Here is a 24782-nt window from a genome sequence, read left to right as displayed (position 1 = left end):
CTGCTGACATTTCCTGTAATCCATTATGAATAAATTTTCTTTTATGCCGTTGAATATAATAGCTTCTTTTAAATCCTTGCTAATTTCAACATCTGAGTCATCTGTAGAATCAGTCTCCTTTAAATTTTTTTTTCTCTTGAGAATGGGTCACATTTTTATGTTTTTTTGTATATCAAGAAGTGTTAGATTATATCCTAGACATTGTGGCTGATGGGTAGGTAGCAGAACTTCTTTCCACTGTGAGCAGCAGTGCAAATCTCTGTTCAATTATTTTAGCCTTAGCTAGGCAGCTTGGAGTCTGCACTGTGTGTGCATGCTTCTAGGATCAGCAGAGATTTATTTAGAATATATACTCAGAATTTGAAGCACTTCTTCCCTGGCTGTCTTCATTCTGGGATTTCTCCCTTCCCTTTTTTCCGGTTACCTTTATGCTAGCTGTGGTTGCTCCAAACTCATTTCTCTGGTTGTTCAAGCCAATAACACTGGCGCCTACCTTCTCACTAATGGCCATTAGAAAGTGGGGACCCACCCAGTGCCATTCTCTTCCTTCTCATGACAGCTCCCTCCAGAATCTGGCTGACTGTGGTTGCTCTCCCATGCTGTTATAGTTGTTTCTTACATCCAGAGTATATAGTTCCTATCTGCAAAAGGTTGGTCAAATAAGAGCTACTCACACGTAGCTGAAACAGAAAAAGATGTCAGCATTTTAAAGTAACATTTGCGGAGGCTCATGCCTGTAATCTCAGCAGCTCAGGAGACTGAGATGGGAGGATCACGTGAGTCCAAGAGGCCGAGGCTGCAGTGAGCCATGATCGAGCCACTGCACTCCAGCCTGGGTGACAGACCACAATCCCAATTCAAAAAATAGAAAAAAATAAAGGTACAATCTTAGCGGATATCAGGGTTTTTTAAAAATAATTTTGAGATCGATATAGCACAATAACCAAAGGCTTTATTTACTGCAGTTGGAGAAACAATAAGAGAGAAATGTGATTTCAATATATCCATGAAACTGAATTTCCAGTCTACCACTGGTGACTAAAGGCCATAATCTCCAGCATTACTGCTTATGAGAAAAGAGAAAAAGAGCAGAGGCATAAGCAGCAATGCTGTGATCATGGCCTTTAGCCACTAGGTCAGCTACTTCCAGGTATACCATCCCTAGCTTCATCTCAAGCCTCAGACTTGTTTTCTGCAAAGATGGTAGGGTTTGGTTTGGTTTGGTTTGGTTTGGTTTGGTTTGGTTTGGTTTGGTTTGGTTTGGTTTGGTTTGGTTTGGTTTGTTTTTAAAAGGTCAATTCCATTCCTTTGTAGTGAGGCAGCTTTGGCTAATTATAAGAGATCATGTTTCAAAACCGGTATTCCCGTGAACTTGCCAAAACAAGCCAGTTCCCGCTTGACTTTTTTTCCTTCAAATTTATTGCTGCTCTTTCTCTGGGTGTTTTCCAGATTAACTTAAATAATTGCAAACCCAGACTGATTTTATGTCCAAAGCAAATTTTATGATCAGGATCGTAAAACAGATCCTTTGTTTTACGTGATTCCTTTGTTTAAGTATCAAAATCCAATCTTTTTAAATAAGTTTTTCTTCCTGTATTTAATAAAGCAAAAAGTATTTATTACATTTAAAAGGAGAAATGTTTTGTATTTGCAAAGACAAAAATTAGTAGTACAGTCAGTGTCAGGGAAAATAGTACAGAAATGAAGACAAAAGCACAGTTCTTTCCTAGTGGTAAACAAGGCAGGTAAAAGTACAGAGCTAATTAACATTTACTTAGAAGTTTACTAATTTTTCATTAATACATATGTTATTTCTCCATTCTAACAATAGATAGGGTAGACTGTGATTTTTACTTATAAATGAGAAAACAGGTTCGAGTAGGCAAGATCTCCTCTGGGATTGCATAACTCACCAGAGAAGCAGCTTCGATATCTATCCATTGCTTCTTCTGGGACAGCTTGAAGAACTCAAACACTTAGAATCAATTGGCCTTTTCTACTTCTGAAAATTGTCTTTGTTGGAGCTGTGCTTTTGTGTCTTAGCTCCATACTGGAAATGAAGGACCACTTTCTTGCTCACCATCAAGTTGTATAGGGAGTGTTGCAGGCCAGAAGAAGAAAATCAGACCACCTGTTTTTATGTCCTTTTACTGTGAATTGATCACTTCAATGATTTTATTTTAAAGTAAGAGAAGTAAAAAATAAAACTAACACTAAATAAAGCACTCCTTTCCCCTCTTCAGGATTCTGTTCCTTAGTGGTGCACGTGGATCAATAAAGTGTAATTATCGTTGTGCTAATGTTTGTTAAATGACAAGTCTCAGCTTTCATTGTTCCATCTATTTGCAAGTTTGAGACTTGGAAACCACCATTCTGGGAAAAAACATGAGGGCTCATTTGTTGCCAGTTCACATTAGGCAGCTAAGAGCTTTCAGATGGAATGTATTGCTACTAAAAATATTTATAGTTTGGGAAAATATGCTTCAATTTGACCTCCTTGATACTCTGCACATTCTAGTTTGTTACTCTGGATTCTTCAGCAGCTGTAAAGAGAAAAGTTCAGTACTGTCTCCTTGTGCCCTCTTACTCCATCTATGGACTAGTCTTCCCATTGTAAAAACAGATATTTTTTATGAGTTATTTATATTCCTGGTTCCTCTGAGCAGCAAATTATGGTTTCTCAGAAGCATTTTGACATGCTATTTTGGGTATGAGAATGAACTAGTGAGATTGAAGGAACTTGCTTCCCAGTTGTCATTATGTTCTTTGAGGAACAAGTCTGGGATGTTTAATTAAAGAAATATCGAAGTGTCTGTAATATGCAAGTGATACTTAGCTTACAAGAGAAATTAGATTCATGTCTGACAACTGTAGGGAGCTTACAAGCTAAATCCCACAACATGGCAATATGTGATTAAGGGCTGAAATGAAACATTCAGATAATAAATTCAGTGGGTCAGAGAATAGGGGAAGTGTGTGTGGGTAGGATATATCAGGGCAGATGGAGCCTCAGAGGGTCTTCTTGTGGCAAGGGACTTCACGGGACCCTTTTAGAGATTCTTGGGGAAAACAGTAAGTAGCCTTAAGATCAGAGTGGCCCATTTCACAAAACAATCTGTGTGAAATAACATTGCCTGATGAGAACCCTTTGAAAACGGAGTTCCCGTTGCCTTAAAGAATATGTCCCATTTACCCTTCTCTCAGCTTGCCTGTATTTTAATTATTTGAAGGAGTAGAAGAAACACACTTGTTTTTCCCAATTTTTTTTTTCTTGATTTTTACGGACTTTTTACCTGTTTAAAACTTTTAGGAACTCTAACTGAAGGTGTGGTGTTTAAGGGTCAGGAGACAGAGAGCAGGGCACCGTAAAACCACCAACCAGAGATGTGCTTCTCTCTCAGGCCAGCTAGGCCTTCTTTGTTCCTGGTCTCTGACTGGTCCCCTGCTCCCAGTGACCATCTTGAGGAAAGCTGCCTGCAGGTCCTTTCCTGTTTGGCCAGTTGAGAGAACAGGGGCTAGGCATGGTGGCTCACGTCTGTAATCCCAATACTTTGAGAGGCTGAGGTGGGAGGATCACTCCAGTCCAGGAGTTCAAGACCAGCCTAGACAACACAGTGAGATTTTTATTTATTATTTAATTGTTACAAAAAATAAAAAAGAATCCGCCAGGCCTGGTGATGCACCTGTAGTCCCAGCTACTCAGAGAGCTGAGGTGGGAGGATTACTTGAGTTCAGGAGTGATTGCGCTGCTGAACTCCAGTCTGGGCTACAGAGTTAGACCCTGTCTCAAAAAAAGAAAAAAGAAATTGGCCAGGCACAGTGGCTCACACCTATAATCCCAGCACTTTGGGAGGCCGAGGCAGGAGGATCACTTGAGCCCGGGAGTTTGAGACCAGCCTGGGCAATAATAGCGAAACCCTGTCTCTATAAAAATAAAACTAAATTTGAAAAGAACAGGAAGCTTGATAATGTGCTCTTCTTGACTAGTCAGTAGACCTGCTCCACTGATAGGGCTTTATTCATCCGTTTACCTGTCATTTATTAATTCATATTATGCTTCAGGGTCAGTGCTAATTCTGAGCATTTGAAAGTGGGCCTTCAGGTAACAACTCTTGGCCTAATGGGAGCAAAAGTCAAACAAACAGATATTTACAATGTCTTTTGGCAAGAGTTAAGAGCAAGTTAGGCACTAGTTTCTTTGGAAAAGAGTAAGGAGAGTAATGTAACTTAGCCTAAAGGGAGGAGGGAGCTTCAGGGAAGATTTTTTTGGAGGAACTGCTATTTGACACTTGAAATACAAGTAAGAGTTGGCCAGAGAAAGAAGAGAAAGATGTTCCAGGCAAGAGACACAACATAAAGAGGCATGGGAGAGCATAATGAGTTCAGAGAACTTGCCAGGACTTAAAGGAAGAAGGGCTATAGGTGAGGAAAAAGGGAAGTGAAGCGAGATTAATCATTTCACTTTTAAAAGCAATGGTAGTTCCCACCATGTGTGCACATGCCCCAGCTCTAAAAAAAAATACGTATTTTTAACTCCATTAGCAGCCTTTTGAGGTATGGATTTACTGGTGTTTCACAATCTAGAAAGTTAAGATATAGCTTCCCACGTTTTCATTGGTAAATGTTCAGGACTGGGTGAAGCTATATTAGCTCATACCAAAGTATCAACTCCTATTCCTTATAGTTGTAACGTCTTTACATTTGTCAAGTTCAAAGGCATTGTATATCAGTGACTGTTTTAGCAGGCATATTGTTGATCTGTTGGTTTGATTGATGGCCAGTCTTAATAGTTGTATTGCTAACACTTCATAGGTGATTCGATGAATTTATAAAAAGACATGGTTGCTCCTTTGTATTTCAAGCTCAACTTGGATTTTAACTCATTTGAAATATTTGCACAGGCGTATAGTGTAAGCCTGTAATCCCAGCTACTCTGGAGCCCAGGAGTTCAGGACCAGCCTGAGCAACATAGTATCACTCCATCTCTTTTTTAAAAAATAAAAAATAAACAAATAAATAAATAAAGGTAGGAGGCCAGGCGTGGTGGCTCATGTCTGTAATCCCAGCACTTTGGAAGGCCAAGGCAGGCGGATCACTTGAGGTCAGGGGTTTGAGACCAGCCTGGCCAACATGGTAAAATCCCATCTCTACTAAAAATACAAAAAATTAGCCAGGCATGGTGGCACATGCACCTGTAGTCCCAGCTACTTGGGAGACTGAGGCAGGAGAATTGCTTGAACCTGGCAGGTAGAGGTTGCAGTGAGCTGAAATCGCGCCACTGCACTTCAGCCCATTCAACAGAGCAAGACTCCGCCTCAAAAACAAAAAAGAAAGAAAAGAAAAAGACTCAGCTCTTTGTGGGAATGGTAGCCATTAGCTACACAGGTTATTATCTGATGGGGAATTTCTAATAGTTCTTTCGATTTTTAAAAGTCTCTTGCATTTCAGAGCTCGTCACATAAGCTGTCTAATTTTCATTTAGATCTTCTTCACAACAACCCTTCAAGATAGGTAGTTAGGGAGGCACCCCATTTTGTGGATGAGGCTTGGAGGGACAGAGTTGTCCATGGTCTGTCTGTGGCAGAATTTAAACCTGATCTCCGTGTGACTCAAACTCCTTGAGTTTGATTGAGCCTTATTGTTTTCCCATTCAGGTTTTTTTTTTTTAAACCACTAATGATCCCTGAATTTACTCAGCTTAGTTAAACATCTAATAGGTAATGATAATGCATGTATTTTATCCATATACAGTATTTGTTCATTTAGCAAATATTTAAGTGTCAGCTATGTGCAGGCACTGTTTCATTCAAAGTATAACAAAAGGTGTTTAAGTCATAAATTAAAATATATAAGGAAAATTGAAATATAAAGGTGTCTGTTTTCACATAAGAAATGGACAGAAACCATTGCTATGCTTTGGACATGTAATGCTCGTTACATGACCAAAAGTACACAAACATTATGTGCTTGGTGTGAGTCTGTAACTGTAACCTGCTGAGACGCTGGGACTCTTCCTCCCTAACCACCCCCAGTGCCTGGGGCAGTGCCCTCTCCCACTGAGTTCTGCAGCTAGAACGCACCAGGCCAAGCTCTTCTCTACTGCTCAGTCACAACACTCATGTCCTGTTTCAGTGTGTTTTGTTGTTGTTGTTGTTATTGTATGTATGTATGTATTCATTTATTTATTTTGGAGACAAGTCTCGCTCTGTCACCCAGACTGGAGTGCAGTGGTGCTATTTTGACTGACTGCAGCCTACACCTCCCTTACTCAAATGATCCTCCCACCTCAGCCTCCCAGAATGCTGGGATTACAGGCATAAGCCAACTTGCCTGACCCTGTTTCAAGGTTTTGAGTATTTCTTTTCTCTTAGACAAAGCACCTCAAAGACCTCGTCACGTGCCTCTTGCACAGAGCAAATTAGCAAAGTTAGCAAATACTTGCTGAATGAGCAGCCCTCAAGTAAATGCCATTAGAAATGCCCACTGATGACAAGTAATGCTTATAGCAGATGCTCTCACAGCCATGATCTCCCTTAATCCTCCCAGCAGCTGAGGGGAGCGTTCTTCTGATCAGAGGGGCAGGGCAGAGAGAGTGGCCCTCTCAGGACCCCTGTGCTCCTTCCCCAGACCTGTCCCCAAACTTCCCTGCACCACTCACCAGGAGTCACCTGGGCCTGGCACATGGGACCAGGTTCCCACCCAATGAGCATCTTGCCTGTCAAGGCTGCTGCACAGTTCTTAAATACTGTGGAAAGTTTTGTGGTTTTGCTGAGCCACGATCATCTAACTGGAGCAAGAAAGAAACCAAAACCATATCTTGAGAATGGAGTGGGACTTTTGACTAAAAGCTTTTTATGTAAAATGCTTATGTGATTTTTTTTTTTTTTTTTTTTTTTTAGGTGGAGTCTCATTCTGTTGCCCAGGCTGGAGTGCAGTGGCGCGATCTCGGCTCACCACAACCTCCGCCTCCCAGGTTCAGGCGATTCTCCTGCCTCAGCCTCCCGAGTGGCTGGAACTACAGGCATGCACCACCACACCCAGCTCATTTTTGTATTTTTAGTAGAGACGGTGTTTCACTATTTTGGCCAGGCTGGTCTTGAACTCCTGACCTCGTGATCTGCCCACGTCAGCCTCCCAGAGTTCTGGGATTACAGACGTGAGCCACCACACATGGCCCTGACAGGATCATTTCTTGAGGCAGACATTCCCTTTTGTTTGGGGGATGAAAAAAGTCTTAACATCTGTAGTGATGGTTTGCTGACTTGGGGCAGTTACGAAATGAATTTTGTCTCTTTTCCTGACTCAGAAGGTGACTGTGTAAGTTGAGTTGTGTGAGAAACAGCACACTCTTAGCCTCCAGCCAAGCAGGAATGTCTTTTTAAACAGCAAATTCCCAGATTAGAAAGTCTGGTGCACTGATGTCACTCTTTCCTGAGTAATTTCTGGGTGGTTGTTTACTGCATACTATCTACCAGGAGCCTAGAAACTTTGAATGAGTGTCATTATTAGAACTCTAGAGTTGTAGGAATGTAGGAAGAGCTGTTTGCCACGGTTAAGACAAGGGTTTCAAACTGCTGCCTGCTGAGCCCTGGGGCATCTGCATGGAATGGGAAACTAGCAAAGTCTCGCTTTGGCTGCATTCTGAGGGGTTTATGTGATGGCAAACAGCCAAGATGAAGAAGCTGCCTAGCAGTCGCTGCAGAGGCTCCAGCGGCTGCAGCATTATATGGGACTTCAGATAGCTTCTGAGTGGTCAAGCAGTGGTAAGTAGCAGTGTTACCAACTATGGGGTTTCCAGCTTAAAGCAAGGAGTATTTTCAGAAGCACTTGTAAATACTGTCGCGTTTTTGCTTATTTTCCTGATCAGATAAAGCACCGGTTAAGCTGAACGATAGGAAGATTGTATTGAGCAATTTAGGGAGATTATTGGCCAGATTACTAATTGATCACGTAAGTGCTGGTGTGATCACATTATGTGTGAAAAGAATCTGTCCTCAGACATGTGTATGCTTGATAAAAGTGCTGCGTGGGATTTCTCAGAGGAATTCTGTTCTGCTCAAGATCAACTTTGGCTTGCAAACATTTCATCTTGGCCCATCCTTCATTTTCTGCAACTTCTTTTTCTTACCAGCTGTCTTTTTCTTACCTATGGCTGTGCTTTAAATGGACTTGCCCATTTGAACCAAGGCTATTCTAGAATCATTTCGTGAAGACTTAGAAACCTGATCCTTCTTTCCCCTGTGTATAGGATCCTTTCTTTATTGTTATCATGTACTGTTAGCCAACTGGTGTTCCTTAGATAACTCAGGGTGGGGTCTCGTGTGTGCTAACTCTGGGTTGTCAGCTCCCCTAAGACAATGTGTTGTCTCTCTAGCACAATCCTGGAGGAAGAGAAGGCTCAGCAAGAAGAACGCATGAGGATGGAGTCCAGAAGACAGGCCACAGTGTCCTGGGACTCCGGAGGGTCTGATGAAGCGCCACCCAAGGTAGCTACAGTCCCCACCCCAACTCTGGGGTTGCTTTTACTAACTTTTGAGATTTACAATTAGGCAACTGTTTTCTATGAGGTGAAAATCAAATATCAGGTTATTCTAAGAGTAATAGTTATAACACCAACTAATTGTTTCCTTTTTGCTTGTCTTCTCTTATTACCCTCATGTGCACTCACTTTCCTCATTTGTATTTCAAGTAGGGGTTCTTTGAAGCCATGAGCAGTTGGATTAGATGTCATCTTAAAATGCTTTTCCTATGCTGCCCTAACTTGGAGGAGGTTTTTCCTTTGTTGGTTGTCAGAGATCTCCCTAATGATCAAGTCTGGATTAAAATACCAAACTAGGTCACAGATGCTTTGCATTTTGCTTTATTTAAAAATGAGTCTGTTTCCACCTGACCATATTCCTTTGTTTGGTTTTGTTGAGAACTCTGCACATTTTTTGCCTTTTTCTTTTCGTAGCTGGTGGCTGGGTTGTTTGTTGGGAAAGAGAGCACATTGCAGTTGCTTTTGTTTCCTTAATAAGATCTTCCAGCAGCATCCTTAGACCCTACTTGCCCACTTATGTTCATATCCTTTACTGGTGCCCTCTCCTGCCTCAGAGAGGTCAGCCCAGCCCTTTTACAGTTGCTGGGCCATGCCATGGCTGGGGGTTTTAGACAGAGTGACACTTTCCCTAGATTAATAAGTCTTTATATACCATTGGCTTTTGATAGGATGCTATTTTCACACACTGGATTACTTGCCATGAATACTCCAATTCTGTTCTTTTTCTCGAAAGTTAATAGATAATAGGATTTTTTGTAGTTAGTAGTTATTAACTACCACCATTTGATATTTGATTAGTTAAAAAATGTATTAAGAAACTTTGATAATTCATTTTCTTTATGAAAAGTATTCAGAAATTTGATAAGACAAAGTACTGTTTAAATATACCAATTTTTTTTTATCTTGAAGGCTGAAAACTTTTATTTTCTTGGTCGTCATTTTGAACTCTATAACATTAAACATACATTGAAAGTGAAAATAAGTGATTAACACAATTATGCAGATGTTTAGAGACAGAGGGTGCCTCAGACCAGCCCCTTCTACAGAGAGAAGGACCGAGGCCCAGAGAAGAAACACATACCTGTCTGATGGGTGTTACATTGAACAAGGCAGTGGGAACACCTGATGTTTCTCTGTCATTCCCAGCTTAACAACAACAGGAAATCCTTAGTTACCCACAGGAAAAAACAAACATGTACCCCACATCCCAGCATCTGAGGCCCTCCATGTTCTGTTTACAAGTTTGCCTATTTTTAAATTTGTTTACTACTGCAGAATAGTCCAGTACTGAGAGTCGGGAGAATCTTATCATTAACTTCTCAGGCCTTGAAGTCAAGTGGATTCATTCACATGGGGGTCTGCTATTTACAGTCTGATGACTGAGCAGGTCACCTACCTACTCCAAATCTCACATTCCTCATTTGCAAAATGACTATTTGTATTCCCTACCTCTTGGGTGGGGATGTTAGAAGATAATTCACTGTCCAGCACTTTGTTTAGTACACAAGTGCAAAGGAACATAAGTATTTGGTAATGAGCACCAAAGAATGCAACACTTCCCTAAAACTCACAGGATTAAATCAACTCTTCAGCTACACATATGTCTATATCCCAATCTGCTGGATTTTTAATGAGCTTAATATGACTGATTTTCTAAATTAGGTTCATGGGCAGCGGTGATGAGGCTTCTCAACTTCTTTTTTGGTTTCAGAGTACAAAGACTAGTTTGGCTTAAATATTTAAATATCCTTAACACTTCTTTTTTTTTAAGGTATTTTCAAAATACATATTTTGAGATTCTTTTCTATAAGCAAATTGTTGCACTCTACACAAAGGTTTATTTGTTAAACAGATAAGGAAACTATAGCCCACTGTGTTTTTGTTAATTAAAGTTTTATTGAAACACAGTTTTATTGGAACACACCCATTTATTTGTGTATTATACACAGCTGCTTTCACCCTACACGGGTGTAAATGAGCAGTTGTGACAGAGACAGTATAGCCTACACAATTTAAAATATTTACTCTTTGACCTTTAAAGAAAATATTTGGCAACCCCCAGATTAAAAGTTTTAATGGTGACCGGGCATGGTGGCTCACCCCTGTAATCCCAGCACTTTGGGAGGCCGAGGCGGGCGGGTCACCTGAGGTCAAGAATTTAAGACCAGCCTGGCCAACATGGTGAAACCCAGTCTCTATTAATATCCAAAAATCAGCCAGCCGTGGTGGCGGGCACCTGTAATCCCAGCTACTCAGGAGACTGAGGCAAGATAATTGCTTGAAACCGGGAGACAGAAGTTGCAGTGAGCCAAAATCACGCCATTGCACTCCAGTTTGGCCGATAAAGTCAGACTCTGTCTCAAAAAAAAAAAAAAAAAAAGTTTTAATGGCTAGAAAATCATCTAAAATAGCATAGATATACAGATGCTTGATGATTATTAACAAATACTAGTATGTTAATTGTTGAACTTTCATGCCAGTCAGAATCAAGTCCTGTATGCAGTTTTTACCTTCTCAGTGTTCATCTTTAGAATCAAATTCTGCTTTTATGGTCACAGTATTTGGCACATCTGAAATGAGTCTGTGATTTCCAATTTGGTAGGCCACTATTTCCTCACTTCCTGTACTTTGTAAAGTCAGAATTCGTTAGATTCTGGTGAGTTTTCATAATTCTGCTTGTGATATATTAGAATAAGTAAGTCTTAGATTTATTTTTTTATTTTTATTTTTATTTTTTTGGAGACAGAGCCCAGGCTAGAGTTCAGGGGTGCTATCTCGGCTCATTGCAACCTATGCCTCCTGGGTTCAAGCAATTCTCCTGCCTCAGGCTCCTGAGTAGCTGGGATTATAGGCACCTGCCACCATGCTTGGCTAATTTTTGTGTTTTTAGTGCAGTCAGGGTTTCACCATGTTAGCCAGGCTGGTCTCAAACTCCTGACCTCAGGTGATCCGCCCACCTCAGCCTCCCAAAGTGCTGGAGTTTCAGGTGTGAGCCACCACGCCCAGCTGTCTTACTTAGATTTTTTTTTTTATTTCTACCTTCCTTTCTTTTTTTAAAATAAGATGGGGTCTCACTATGTTGCCCAAGCTCTCTTGAGCTGCTGGGCTTAAACAATCCCTTGCCTCAGCCTCCAGAGCCACTTAGATTTCTGAAATTTAGATAGGATCTCAGCCTTCTGTAGATAAATTTTCTGTTATTAATACTAATATAGAAAAATTTTAATGTAGCTTAATTAGTTTTATAAGTGAAAACTTGTGTAAGTTTTATAGGTGAAAAGTCTTTCTCTTTCCCAATCAAGATTCAAAATTAAGTTTACTTACAGGCCGGGTGTGGTGACTCACACCTATAATTGCAGTGCTTTGGGAGACTGAGGTAGGAGGATCAATTGAGCCCAGGAATTTGAGACCAGCCTGGGCAACAGGATGAGACTCTTATCTTTACAAAAAAATTTAAAAATTAGCCAAATTTAGTGGCATGTGCCTGTGATCCTAGCTACTCAGTGGACTGAGGCAGGAGGATCACTTGAGCCCAGGAGGTCTAGGCTGCGTAGAGAGCCATGTTTGCACCTCTGCATTCTAGCCTGGGCAACAGAGCAAGGCCTTGTCTCAAAAAAAAAATTAAAAATTTTTCTATTTTTTTTTAAAGCTTACTTATACTTGGTTAATAGTAAGAGCATTATAACCACAAAGCCAATTATTAAGAATATGTATGGATCGCTTCATCATGCTTAATACTGATTTTTTCATATAATAATCATCTTTAGAGAACTTTCCCTGAGACAAGCCCTGCATGGGAGTACCGCATTAAATGCTCATTTTCATCTGTGCCTGTTGCTTTCCTGCAGATTCCCACTGGATCAATGGAGAGCCTCAGGATGAAGGTATCTTAGAACAGCCATTCTCAAAGTGTAGTTCTTGGACCTCTGTAGGTCCCCATGACCATTTCAAAGGTCCGTGACATCAGAACTCATCTGATAATGTTTTGTTATTTGCCTGAGGCGGGTGGATCGCTTGAGGCCAAGAGTTCGAGACCAGCCTGGCCAACATGGCGACACCCCGTTTCAACTAAAAATACAAAAATTAGCCAAGCATGGTGGTGCCCGCACTTGTAGTCCCAGATACCCAGGAGGTTGAGGCACAAGAATCACTTGAACCCAGGAGGCAGAGGTTGCAGTGAGCTGAGATCGCGCCACTGCACTCCAGCCTGGGAGACAGAGCGAGACTGTCTCCAAAAAAAAAAAAAAAAATATTATTTGCCTTTTCCACTAATAGAACTGCTGACACCTTAGCACAAATCAGGACAGTGGCATGAAGTTGTACTAGACATCACTGTGTTCTTCACCCCTGTGCTCACACACACAAAAAAATGCCATTTTACAGAAGAAAGGCCTTGATGAATCTGTGAAAAATATCTGACATGAAGACCCAGGAAGGGCATGTTAGCCGTGCTGCTGCATACCTAGACACGATGTCTTGTCTTGAGAAAAGCACTATACAGTTGAGTTGCAAGCTGGACTAAACACTTTTTTTTCATGGAAGGCCAGCTTTACTTGAAAGAACAGCTGGCAGACATACTGTTCAGAGTTGGATATTTGGTAGACATTTTCTCAAAAGAGAAAGAAGTGAGGCTGTGACATTGAGGAAAACAACTATTTGTTACCAGTGATAAAATTTTTGTTTTCAAGCAAAAATTAGAGTTTTGAAAAACTTACACCGTGATCTTGACAGCTTTCTAAATTCTTAGACTGTTATAGTAAGCTCAGGGTGATATTAACATGTGTTATTTTTAAAATGTATGTTGTTTACTGAAATGTGTTAACATTGGGAGGATCTGTGCAGCTCAGTAAATCAGTATCTTTCAAACGACCTACACCGGATGTTAAAAATCACACATGAGTATAAGTTCCATTGAAACTACAAGAAAAAGTAATGGATTTTTTTTCCCTTTTTTTCTCCCTTAATTCTGTGGATTTTAATGTAACAGATGATACCATTGTAAATTCCACATTGCAACTCACCTTTAAGAAGCTGTCACTTGCATTTTGGTGTCGAATCAAAAAACAGTACCACAATTGTGCTCAAAATCTACGGAAATACTCCTCCCTTTTCCAGTTGTACAGCTCTATGAGTTTACTTTTTTTCCCCTCATGTATTGCAACAAAAGAGAACATCGTAAGATTGCAGAAACATATGAGAACCTGCTGCCTTCTGTTAAGCCTAACATTAAAGCGAATTTATGTAAATGTAGATGTACATGTGTTCTCAGTTTGGTTTGTTTGGTTTTGAAAAGGTGGTTTTTTTAGTATGTGATGAGCTTATTCTTAAGTGAATTAATAAATACTTTTTAGTATCTGTTTTAATTTCTAACAGTATGAGTGTTGGTAGTTATATTCCAAATAAAAACTCTTTAGAGTCCTCAGTAATTTTTGAGACTGTATAGGGGTCCTGAAAATGATGAAATGTTTGAGAATAACTGCCTCAGAACATTGTTCTCAACCCTAATCAAACCCAGCACAGCATTTATATAAAAAATGATTTTATAATGTCCCATTTACTAATCCTGAAATAAAATACATAGGTAATAGAATGACTTACCAATTTCAGAATATCAGTGGAAGAATACTAGTGTTGGAGACCCAACTATACAGGAGAAATAAAAAGAAAGTCATTTTTTATAACGTTATGCATGCATGTATAAAGCACTCAGATCGAATGACATTGGGAGACATGGTGGCATAGCCAGATCCTTACGCCTGTTTGTGGACTCACCATGAATACAGCAGTGACAGAGCAGACCCCCACAGCTATAACTGATAGGAATTTCATTAGTCTTGGTGATGTCATTTTCTAGAATGGTAAGAAAATCTTGGTAAATTTTTAATGAAACATAATAAAATTGCCCATCAGTATACACGGTAGTTGCTGTTCTGGAAAGTTCAGTTCCTCATAAACTATACAGAATATCTATACAAACTATACAAAATATATAAAGCAGAATTCATTCTGTGTTCAAGCGACAGGGATTTTATTGTTGCTGTTGTTTTACTTACATAAAGTTGAGAGAAACAGCAGAAAGTCCTGCGGGGACCAGGCATGGTGGCTCATGCCTGTAACCCCAGCACTTTGGGCAGCCAAGATGAGCTGATCACTTGAGGCCAGTAATTTGAGACCAGCCTGGGCAACATGGCGAAACACCATCTCTACTAAAAATACAAAAATTATCCAGGCGTGGTGGTGTGCACATGTAATCCCAGCTATTCAGGAGGCTGAGGCACGAGAATTGCTTAAACTCAGGAGGCAGAAGTTGCAGCGAGGCGAGATCACACCACTGCACTGTAGCCTGGGTGACAGAACGAGACTCCATCTCAAAAAATAAAAATACAAAAATTAGCTGGGTGTGATTGCGCATGCGTGTAATCCCAGCTACTTGGGAATCTGAGGTATGAGAATCACTCAAACTCAGGAGGCAGAGGTTGCAGTGAGCCAAGATCATGCCACTGCTCTCCAGCCTAGGCAACAGAGCATGACTGTCTCAAAACAGAAAAAGAAGTCCTGTGGGATATGAAACAAATCCTGTTGTTCAGGCCTGTCCCCTCACTGCCAGAAATCTCACTTGCTGACCTCTACCTTAATGCCAATTGTGCGATCATGGAAAGCACTCTCACTAATACAGTTCTCCCTAATATCTGCAAGGGATGGAGATTAAAATCCACAGATGCATAAATTCCTTATATAAGATAGCACAGTATTGCATATAACCTACATACCTCTTCCAGTATACTTATTTTTGTTGTTGTTGTTGGCTTGTTCTGTTTTTTGAGACGGAGACTCTCACTCTCCAGGCTGGAGTGCCATGGTGCAATCTCGGCTCACTGCAACCTCTGCCTCCCGGGTTCAAGCTATTCTCACGCCTCAGCCTCCCAAGTAGCTGGGATTACAGGCGTGCGCCACAACACCTGGCTAATGTTTTTGTATTTTTAGTAAAGACAAGGTTTCACTATGTTGACCAGGCTGGTCTCAAACTCCTGACCTCAGGTAATCCGCCCACCATGGGAGCTGGTTATTGTACTCCTTTTGTCATTGACAGTAGGGAGGCATAGAGAGCTGAAGCACCCTACTGTGAACACTGACAGTCTGACTCAAAGCCTGCCCTCTTGACCACCATGCTAACCTCCAATTTGTAGAGAACAGAAGTAGAGCTGTTTTACCAATACAGTTGTGCTCTCCATGGCTGTTGGTTAGCAACATTTGATTTTGTGGTGTCCTTTGTGCAAATATTTTGTCTATCATAAAACATATTTTCAACTTTTTACCTTTTATTTTTATTTTGAAATGGAACCTTGTGTTATCATTTGCTACCCAGTTAAGTCTTTGCATCACTGTGAGATAGTTTACATTGGTTTTGCCATTCTCTGATCTATTTATTTTGTATATTCCTTTTTATTTGGTGAGTCAGAAGTACGCTTATAGAATAGCATCATGGCACAGCAGATTTTGGAGTCACGCAGTTCTACCATTACCACTTATATGCCCCTATTTAGATTGCCCAATTTATCTGAGACTCTGTAAAATAGGGATTATAATATTGCTTCATAGCAATGTCGTGATCAAGATTAACAAATTGTAAGTAAAGTAGGTAGTTCAGTACACACAAAATACACAGTAAATTGCACTTTTTTTTTTTTTTTTTTTTTTTTTGCCTGAATTTATCAAGAGTGCATCACTGTGCAACTGTCAGCTCTGTTTATTGTTCCAGTCCCCGGCTCTGCCTCATTCCGTTCTTGGACTCCAAGAGCATTTGATTCAGGAAACCCTTTCCCCTGCAACCATTATTAATGCTTGTATATTAACACATATCTTTAAAACAAGTACAAAGGTAGCCGAACTCTTTTTTTTTTTTTTTTTTTTGCCTCTTTTAATTCAACACAACCATGTCGTAGAACACCCTTTGGAAATTGCCACCCTAGCACACAGAGTAGAGAAAAGCCTAGAATGCTCTCTTTATACCCTTTTCCTGTTTGGGGTGTCTTTGGGGGAATTCATGTTGTTATTTAGTTAAGTTTAGAGTAGACTCTATCTGGAACACTGCTTGAAACATGACAGGGCTAAGCGAAAAGGAAGGATTTTTCGCCCTCAGGAATTTAGCAGCTCATAATAGCAGGGGTAGAGCAAGTGCAAAGTACCTGCAACCCAGGGTAGGGTTTGAAAAAGGCCTCCTTAGGAGAACAGAGGACATATGTTTATGTTAGGCTGGCAAAAGCAGGAGCTGTTCTGTGAAAAAAGTAACATTCAAAAGACTGAAAGGATCAGAAGTATTCTACAGATGGAGGGAGGAGACATTCCAGGCAGAGGGGACAGTATAAGCAAAACTGAGGGGGAAGTGAGACTGATTTAGAGACCAAAACATACTCTGGACCTAACTAGAGCAAAGCACGTGTTCACCCAGCACTGTGGGAGAGAGACAGGCACTAAGGAGTTTTCTTTCCTAAGCTTGATGGGACTTAAATCCATTTCATTTTATTCTGGACTTAATTTGGCTAGACAGTAATGGGTTTCCACCTTGTTAAATCCTCCAAGTTTTAAAAGACTATTGACTTCTTCGAGACTTCTGTTTCAGACTAAATTGTTCTTTCACTATGAACTTTGAATTCATTTATCCCAGAAACAAAGTGAGAATTTAAGACCTGGAAGTGACTTTAGAGATCCTCTAGCTCACCCCCATCTTATGGATGAGGATCTAGAAGCCAGTCAGTTTCATCACTTGACCATAGTAACACAACCAGGAAGTAGGCAAACAATAGAACACAAGTGCCTTCTCTCCAGGTCCCGGACTGCTGGACAGAGAGCATTTGGTTCCCTCGGGCTCAGAATATTCAGTATCCCGTTTTGTTATTAATGATACTTCAATAGCTTTATTAAGATACAATTTACATACCATACGGTTTATCCACTGAAAGTGTGCAGTTCGGCTGGGCACAGTGGCTCACTCCTGTAATCCCAGCACTTTGGGAGGCTGAGGCAAGCAGATCACTTAAGGCCAGGAGTTCAAGACCAGCCTGGCCAACATGGCAAAACCCTGTCTCTACTGTAAATACAAAAATTAACCTGGTGAGGTGCCTCATGCCTGTAATCCCAGCTACTGGAGAAGCTGGGGCATGAGAATTGCTCAAACCCGGGAGGCAGTGGTTGCAGTAAGCCGGGATTGTACACTGCACTCCAGCCTGTATGGTAGAGTGAGACTCTAAATAAATAAATTGTACAATTCAATGTTTTTTAGTATATTCAGAGTTGTGCAACCATCACCACAACCAGTTTTAGGACTTCTGTTTTTAGTAGAGACGGGGTCTTACTGTGTTGCCCAGGCTGGTCTCAAACTCCTGGGCTCAAGTGATCATCCCACCTCGGCCTCCCAAAGTGCTGGGATTACAGGCGTGAGCCATAGCGCCCAGCCTAGAACATTTTTATGAAATGTTCTAAAATGAAATCCTACACCCATTAGCAGTCATTCCCCATTTCCTCCTCCTTCCAACCGCTGGCAATCACTTATGTACTTGCTGTCTATATTAATCTTTCCTAGTCTAGATATTTCATTAAAGAAATCGTATGTTCTTTGTGACTGACTTTTTTCACTTAGAATGTTTCGAAAGTTCATCTAAGTCATAGCACGTGTCAGTACTTTATTCCCTTTAATTACAAATAATATCCCTTTCATAGGTATACAGCATTTTGTTTATCCATTTACATCAGTTGACGGACATGGACTGTTCCCCATTTTTAGCTATTGTGAATAATACTGTTAAGAACATTCATATACATGTTTGTGTTTACTTATTTGTTTTTTTCAAAGATACAGTCTTGCTCTGTTGCCCAGGCTGGCCTCTTAATTCCTCGGCTCAAGCGACCCTCCCACTTCAGCCTCCTGAGTAGCTGATGCACATGTTTTTGTGTGGATATATACTTTCATTTCTCTGTTACATATACCTGAAAGTAGAATTGCTGGATCATATGCTAGTTCTCTATTTAGTTTTTCAGGAATAGCCATACTGTCTTCCATAGTGACTACACCATTTTACATTCCCATCAGACTGGCCTGATTGGTTTTCAACTCCTGACCTCAAACAATCTGCCCACCTTGGCCTCCCAAAGTGCTAGGATTACAGGCGTAAGCTACTGTGCCCTGCCCAAGATTTAAGTTTTCTTCTAAGAATCTTAGAGTTTTTAACTTCTACATTTAGACATGTAATCCATTTCGAGTTAATTTTTGTGTGTATTGGGAGGAAGAGGTCAAACTTCTGTTTTTCACGGGTAGCTGTCCAGTTGCCACAGGATCATTTGTTGAAAAGACTGTTCTTTCCGCATTGAAATGTCTTAGCATCTTTTTATCATTCTTCTCAACTAAGCTCTATTAGGAAAATGTCTTTCTCTATTCATAAAGTACAGGTTTGTCAAAATCCAAAGGTTCATTCATATGATGCTCTGTTGATTTTACAGCCCAGCAGACCGGGTTATCCTAGTCCGAGGTCCAGCGAAGGATTTTATCCCAGCCCACAGCACATGGTACAAACCAATCATTACCAGGTATGCCAGTCATTACGGATATAAACTGTGTTACTTGATTATTTAGCACTTTTGGGATAGAGAGGTACATTGTGCATGTTTTTATTTGTGTACTTATGAGTATGATTTGGCCGATAGAAAGCTGGGAAAGTGGTTACCCTAATCATTGACTGATGTTGTCTCAGCACCCCACATAGAGGGCATTTGCTTTTCACGCCTTCTTCAAGTGGACAGGGCCAGGACCTGCTGCCATTCTTAGGCACGTTTTCATCCACTCGCTATGGTAAAAGGCAAGGTGAAGCCAGTGGGCACACACTCTGCAGAGGGAGTACTGAACTGGACAGTTTTTATGGAAGACAAGAATAAAATTCAAAATTAACAGAACCCAGATGAAATACCATATGGACAAGTGTGAAAAGTGTTAGATTGATAGACAGATACCCTGTGCAAATTAGAAAAAATTATCCTTGAATGAAAAGGGCCTGAAACAAAGTAAACAATTCATTTGTTTCGAGAAAAAGTTATTAACTTTTACTGAGGTATACCTTACAATGCACAGGTCTTTGTTCCGACAGATGCATACCCCAGTGCATCCCATCCTCACTTCAGGATATAGAGCGTGTCTGTGACCCCGGCAGTTCCTTTGTGCCCCTTCCCATCAGGCACCTCCTGCCCCAGGAGCAACCACTCTTCTCACTTCTAGTATCAGAGATTTCTGCCTGTTCTAGAATTTTATATAAATAGATCATATAGAGTGTGCTTTTTAGGGCTTATCTTTTTTTAACTCATTGTAATGTCTGTAGAAGTCAGAGTCCTATTGAGGGTGTCGGTACTTAACCTTTCCTACCTCCTTCACAGAGTTGTTGAAAGCATGGTTTAAATTAAGGCCTCTTGGGTCAAAATGGGCAAAAAATCTTAACTTTGGTACTTAACTGTCAGTAATAAGGGAGAATGTAAGCACTTTCTTATTAGAAAAGATAGGTCAGTGGTAGTTTAGAACAGCAAATTTCAGCCTCTTTAGCCTCCAGATTCTAATGTATTAATTCTGGAGCCCAAGAATAGCTTATCGTTAGCAAGCAACCTCAGTAGGTTCTGAGGTAGATGACTCAGTCAGACCTATGTTTTGGGAGACACTGTTCTGAGATGGCCGCTTGCCTGGCAGAAGAGGAGTGAATCGTTTTTCTTGGGCACCTGTCTGTTCGTTCAGCAGGGTTGCACTGAATGTTCATCTACTCTGCCTGGCACTATTCTAGGCACTGGGAATATGAAGACAAATAAAGTACTCTTTTTTCTCATGGAAGGAGCTCACAGGGCCCTTTGTCAGTTTAGATTACTACCAGTTCCATAAGTGAAGAAGCCAAAACCCTGACCCAGCACAAGGGTCAGAGCAATGGGAAGTACACAGGTGGCCTAAAGAAAGAAACCCCACCTCTGTGATTGCTGAGAGACCCTGAGCTCTGGCAAACAAGCAGATGGGCCCCAGAGTCTGTGCCTGGCTGGTATGGAAAGTGAACTGGCCCTGAGTGGGAATTGAATACGAGCATTGTTTTGAGAAAACATGACAGCACCTGCTTAATGAGACAAGCTGTTAGCAGAGAGACAGTTCTCTTTGTGTCCCAGCAGGCCTGGTCTGTGGCACTGTCAAGATTTGAAACTCTCATATGTGTTTGTTAGTGGCTGTCTGTCACCAGTGCAGTGGAAGCCCCTGAGAGTGAGGACTTGTCTCTATTTTAAGGGCTTAGAACAGCGTGTAAAAGTGAGTAAATAGAGAATTAAGTAAAACATTGATTTTTTTCATTGAACTAATGTGTGATTAACCTTTCCCAAGCCTAAATTTTCCTCTCTTGTAAATGAGACCAACTATGAGACATTTCCTGAAGTTACTTCATTTTTAGCCTAAAGTGATCCTTCTACATGGTTACTATTATGTAGAAAACTGCCTTAGACTATTTTAAACCTCCTTGTGAAAATTCCTAAATGTTGTCTGGCAATAATATGTCCCTTTTCACCAAAAATCTTGATATAGCATTTTGCATTTAGTAGCAGTTTTTATTATTAAGATATTTTCATTCAAATAAACTGTGAGAACTAACTGTATGTCTCACTTGAAAATTCATTAATTTTATATTGTCCATATGGAGTTTTGGTATAAATTAATGCCTAGAGACCGAATAAATGCACAAAACCTTTGTTGAAGGATGTGTTGATATTTGGAAATACAATTTTGGCTGTGCTTTATCTCACTAAAAAATTAACTGACAACACCCACCATGCAGCACTAGCCTAATGAGGTGTGGAAATCAATACTGATTCTGTTCTCTGTCTTTCTCTTGATTGAGAGAAGGAACCATATAAAGAAACCTGTCTTATTTTCCCTCTGCCTTGAAATTTTTCTCTATGTACAACTGAATGTCTTCTCTCTGCCTTAGTCATCATTGTTAGAATTTAAAGGTACGACTTATCCTACCATCAGCTCTCAGGTCATTAGAGGACAAACAGTTGAGGGGTTTTGTGTGTGTGTGTTTTGTTGTTGTTATTCTTGTTAGGGGATAGTGGTTGGTTGGGCAGGAAAGGGGATTTCTAGAGCAGAGTGTGGCACAGCCATTTTTGTGGCTTCCTGTTGCTTTTGCATCCAAGGATGGCCTGCCCTCATTATTTTAGTAAATGTGAAATTCCAAAGAAACAATTTCTTATTTTCTAGTATATACTTGCACTAGCTCTCTAATGCAGCCATAACAAATGTCCTTTCTTGAGACTTTAGCTGAGAGTCCATTTCCTTGCCTTATCAGCTTCTATAGGCCACCCACATGCCTTGGCTCACGGTCCCCTTACTCCGTGTTCTGAAGCCAGAAGTTTTTTGGGTTTTTTTGTTTTGTTTCGTTTTTTTGTTTTTTTGAGACAGAGTCTTGCTCTGTCTCCCAGGCTGGAGTGCAGTGGCGCGATCTCGGCTCACTGCAAGCTCCTCCTCCCGGGTTCACACCATTCTCCTGCCTCAGCCTCCCGATTAGCTGGGACTACAGGCGCCCACCACCGCGCCCGGCTAATTTTTTGTATTTTTTAGTAGAGATGGGGTTCACCGTGTTAGCCAGGATGGTCTCATCTCCTGACCTTGTGATCCGTCCACCTCGGCCTCCCAAAGTGCTGGGATTATAGACTTGAGCCACTGTGCCCGGCCCAGAACCAGCAGTATTAACTCTCTCTGACCCTTCTTCAGTGGTCCCATGTCCCTCCCTCCTCTTACACTTCCCTCTTGCACTTTTAAGGACCCTTGTAATTACATTGGACTCACTCAGATATCCTGGATACCCTCCCATCCCAAGGTCCTTGACTTACAACCACATTTGCAAAGTCTCTTTCACCATGTAAGGAAACATATTCACATGTTCAAGGGATTAGAACATGGGTATCTTTGGGGGGCCATAATTATGCCTACCACAATATTCTCTGTAATTTTAGTTTCCTTTGTGTATGAAGCAGAACTGTGCAGATGTTATAGTTGAACATTACCTTGCCTCCTTACTCATTCACAGGTTTCTGGCTACCCTGGTTCACATGGAATCACAGCCATGGCTGGCAGCATCTATCCAGGTCAGGCATCTCTTTTGGACCAAACAGATTCATGGAATCATAGACCTCAGGAGATAGCAATGTGGCAGCCCAATGTGGAGGTAAATCGGGTGTCTTGGGCTTCAGTTTGTTAACTTATAAAGGATGGCAAAGCTGGGCATGGTGGCTTACACCTGTAATCCCAGCACTTTTGGGAGGCTAAAGTAGGAGGATTGCTTGAGCCCAAGAGTTTGAAACCAGTCTGGGCAACATAACGAGACCCTGTCTCTACAAAAAATAGAAAATTAGTCACGTATGGTGGTATATGCCTGCAGTCCTAGCTACTCGGGGTGCTGGGGTGAGAGGATCGTTTGAGCCTAGGAAGTTGAGACTGCAGTGAGCTGAGATCGTGTCACTACACTCCAGCCTGGGCAACAGAACAAGAACCTGTCTCAAAAAAAAAAAAAAAAAAAGTAACAAAGCATGGCCTAAGGCACCTTTTATTTCTAAATCCTAAGATTTATTGATTTTAATGACTTTTTTTTTTTTTTTGAGACAGAGGCTCACTCTGTCTCCCAGGCTGGAATGCAGTGGTACGATCTCGGCTTACTGCAACCTCTGCCTCCCAGATTCAAACAATTCTGCCTCAGCCTCCCGAGCAGCTTGGATTACAAGCGCAAGCCACCACGCCCAGCTCATTTTTGTATTTTTTAGTAGAGGCAGAGTTTCACCATGTTGGCCAGGCTGGTCTTGAACCCCTGACTTCAAGTGATCTACCCGCCTCAGCCTCCCAAAGTGCTGGGATTGCAGGCTTGAGCCACCATGCCCGGCCATATTTTAATGACTTAATTCAAAGATCAGGATACTCCATCTACTCAAATGCTTTCTGGTTTCATGAACTTTTTTAACTAAAAGAACCCACGGAGAAATACTAAAATCTTTAGTCCGTATATTTGAAAGGCAAAGCCCTCAGTGGAATATAATCAGCATATGCATGAGGCCAACGAAGAAACAGGAAGACAGAGCATTCAGTTCTTTGGACCATGTTAATTTTTACTAAATTTTCCTGGTAAAACCAAGAACTACTCTTACAGTTTAAAAATTTATTTGAGCTGGGTTCAGTAACACACACCCATAGTTGCATCTACTCAAGGGGCTGAGGTGGTAAGATAACTTGAGCCTAGGAGTTCGATGCCAGCCTGGGCAACATAGCAAGACCCCATCTCATTAAAAAGAAAAAAAATTACTTATTTGAATAAAAGAGCATCTATAGTTGTCTGCTACTTATGTTCTTTTATTTAACATTTAATACTCCATAATATGTATCATATTTCAGCCTTCTATTCTAGATTGTTTCTACTTTTTTACTATAAGTAACAATGTATTCTTTGCACATATTTTGTGTTATTTCTTTAAAATAGACCCCTACAAGTGAATCTGTGAGCTAAAGGGTTGTATACTTGTTAAAGATGCTTGATGCACATTAAATTGCACCCTGCAGAAAAGTTACTCCCACAAGCACAGTATGAGAGATCCTGTTTCTACCATACTTGCTGTTCTGCTTATCTTTTCTTGAAAGACGCATAAAACAATGTAAGAACATAGGAATGGACTTAAGAGACTGGACATGCTGTTTTCAACCCTTCTTCCAGGACTCTACAGCATTGGACCTGCGAGGGATTGGGCAAGTGTTGCCAACCCACCTGATGGAAGAGCGGCTAATCCGACAGCAACAGGAAATGGAAGAAGATCAGCGCTGGCTGGAAAAAGAGGAAAGATTTCTGGTAATTGTGTTTCTGAAAGGCTTCTTTGACTTTTTAAGCCATGTTAGAGTCTACTATATTGCAAATTATTGCAAAATGTTATGTTTCAAAGCAGGAGAGTTAGTTTTACAACTACTCCTTAAAACTTGCAATAGGCCGGGGCCAGGCACAGTGGCTCAAGCCTATAATCCCAGCACTCTGGGAGGCCGAGATGGGCGGATCACGAGGTCAGGAGATCAAGACCATCCTGGCTAACATGGTGAAACCCCATCTCTACTAAAAATACAAAAAACTAGCCGGGCGAGGTGGCGGGCGCCTGTAGTCCCAGCTACTCGGGAGGCTGAGGCAGGAGAATGGCGTAAACCCAGGAGGCGGAG

General features: G+C 41.0%; 1 protein-coding gene across 1 annotated transcript in view; it reads left to right on the top strand.

Moving 5' to 3' along the window:
• PTK2 (protein tyrosine kinase 2) overlaps positions 1–24782 on the top strand; it is a 342995-nt gene that overhangs the window by 276434 nt on the left and 41779 nt on the right. The window contains exons 27-30 of the mRNA XM_011990150.1: positions 8375–8486; positions 19031–19117; positions 22627–22764; positions 24295–24426. Of these exons, the coding sequence (XP_011845540.1) occupies positions 8375–8486; positions 19031–19117; positions 22627–22764; positions 24295–24426 (469 nt within the window). The remainder of the gene's footprint in view (positions 1–8374; positions 8487–19030; positions 19118–22626; positions 22765–24294; positions 24427–24782) is intronic.

Source organism: Mandrillus leucophaeus, unplaced genomic scaffold (genome assembly GCF_000951045.1).
Source record: "Mandrillus leucophaeus isolate KB7577 unplaced genomic scaffold, Mleu.le_1.0 Scaffold371, whole genome shotgun sequence".
NCBI lineage: Eukaryota > Metazoa > Chordata > Mammalia > Primates > Cercopithecidae > Mandrillus > Mandrillus leucophaeus.
Note: the sequence above shows the minus strand (reverse complement) of the source record. Positions and strands in the feature narration are given on the sequence as shown.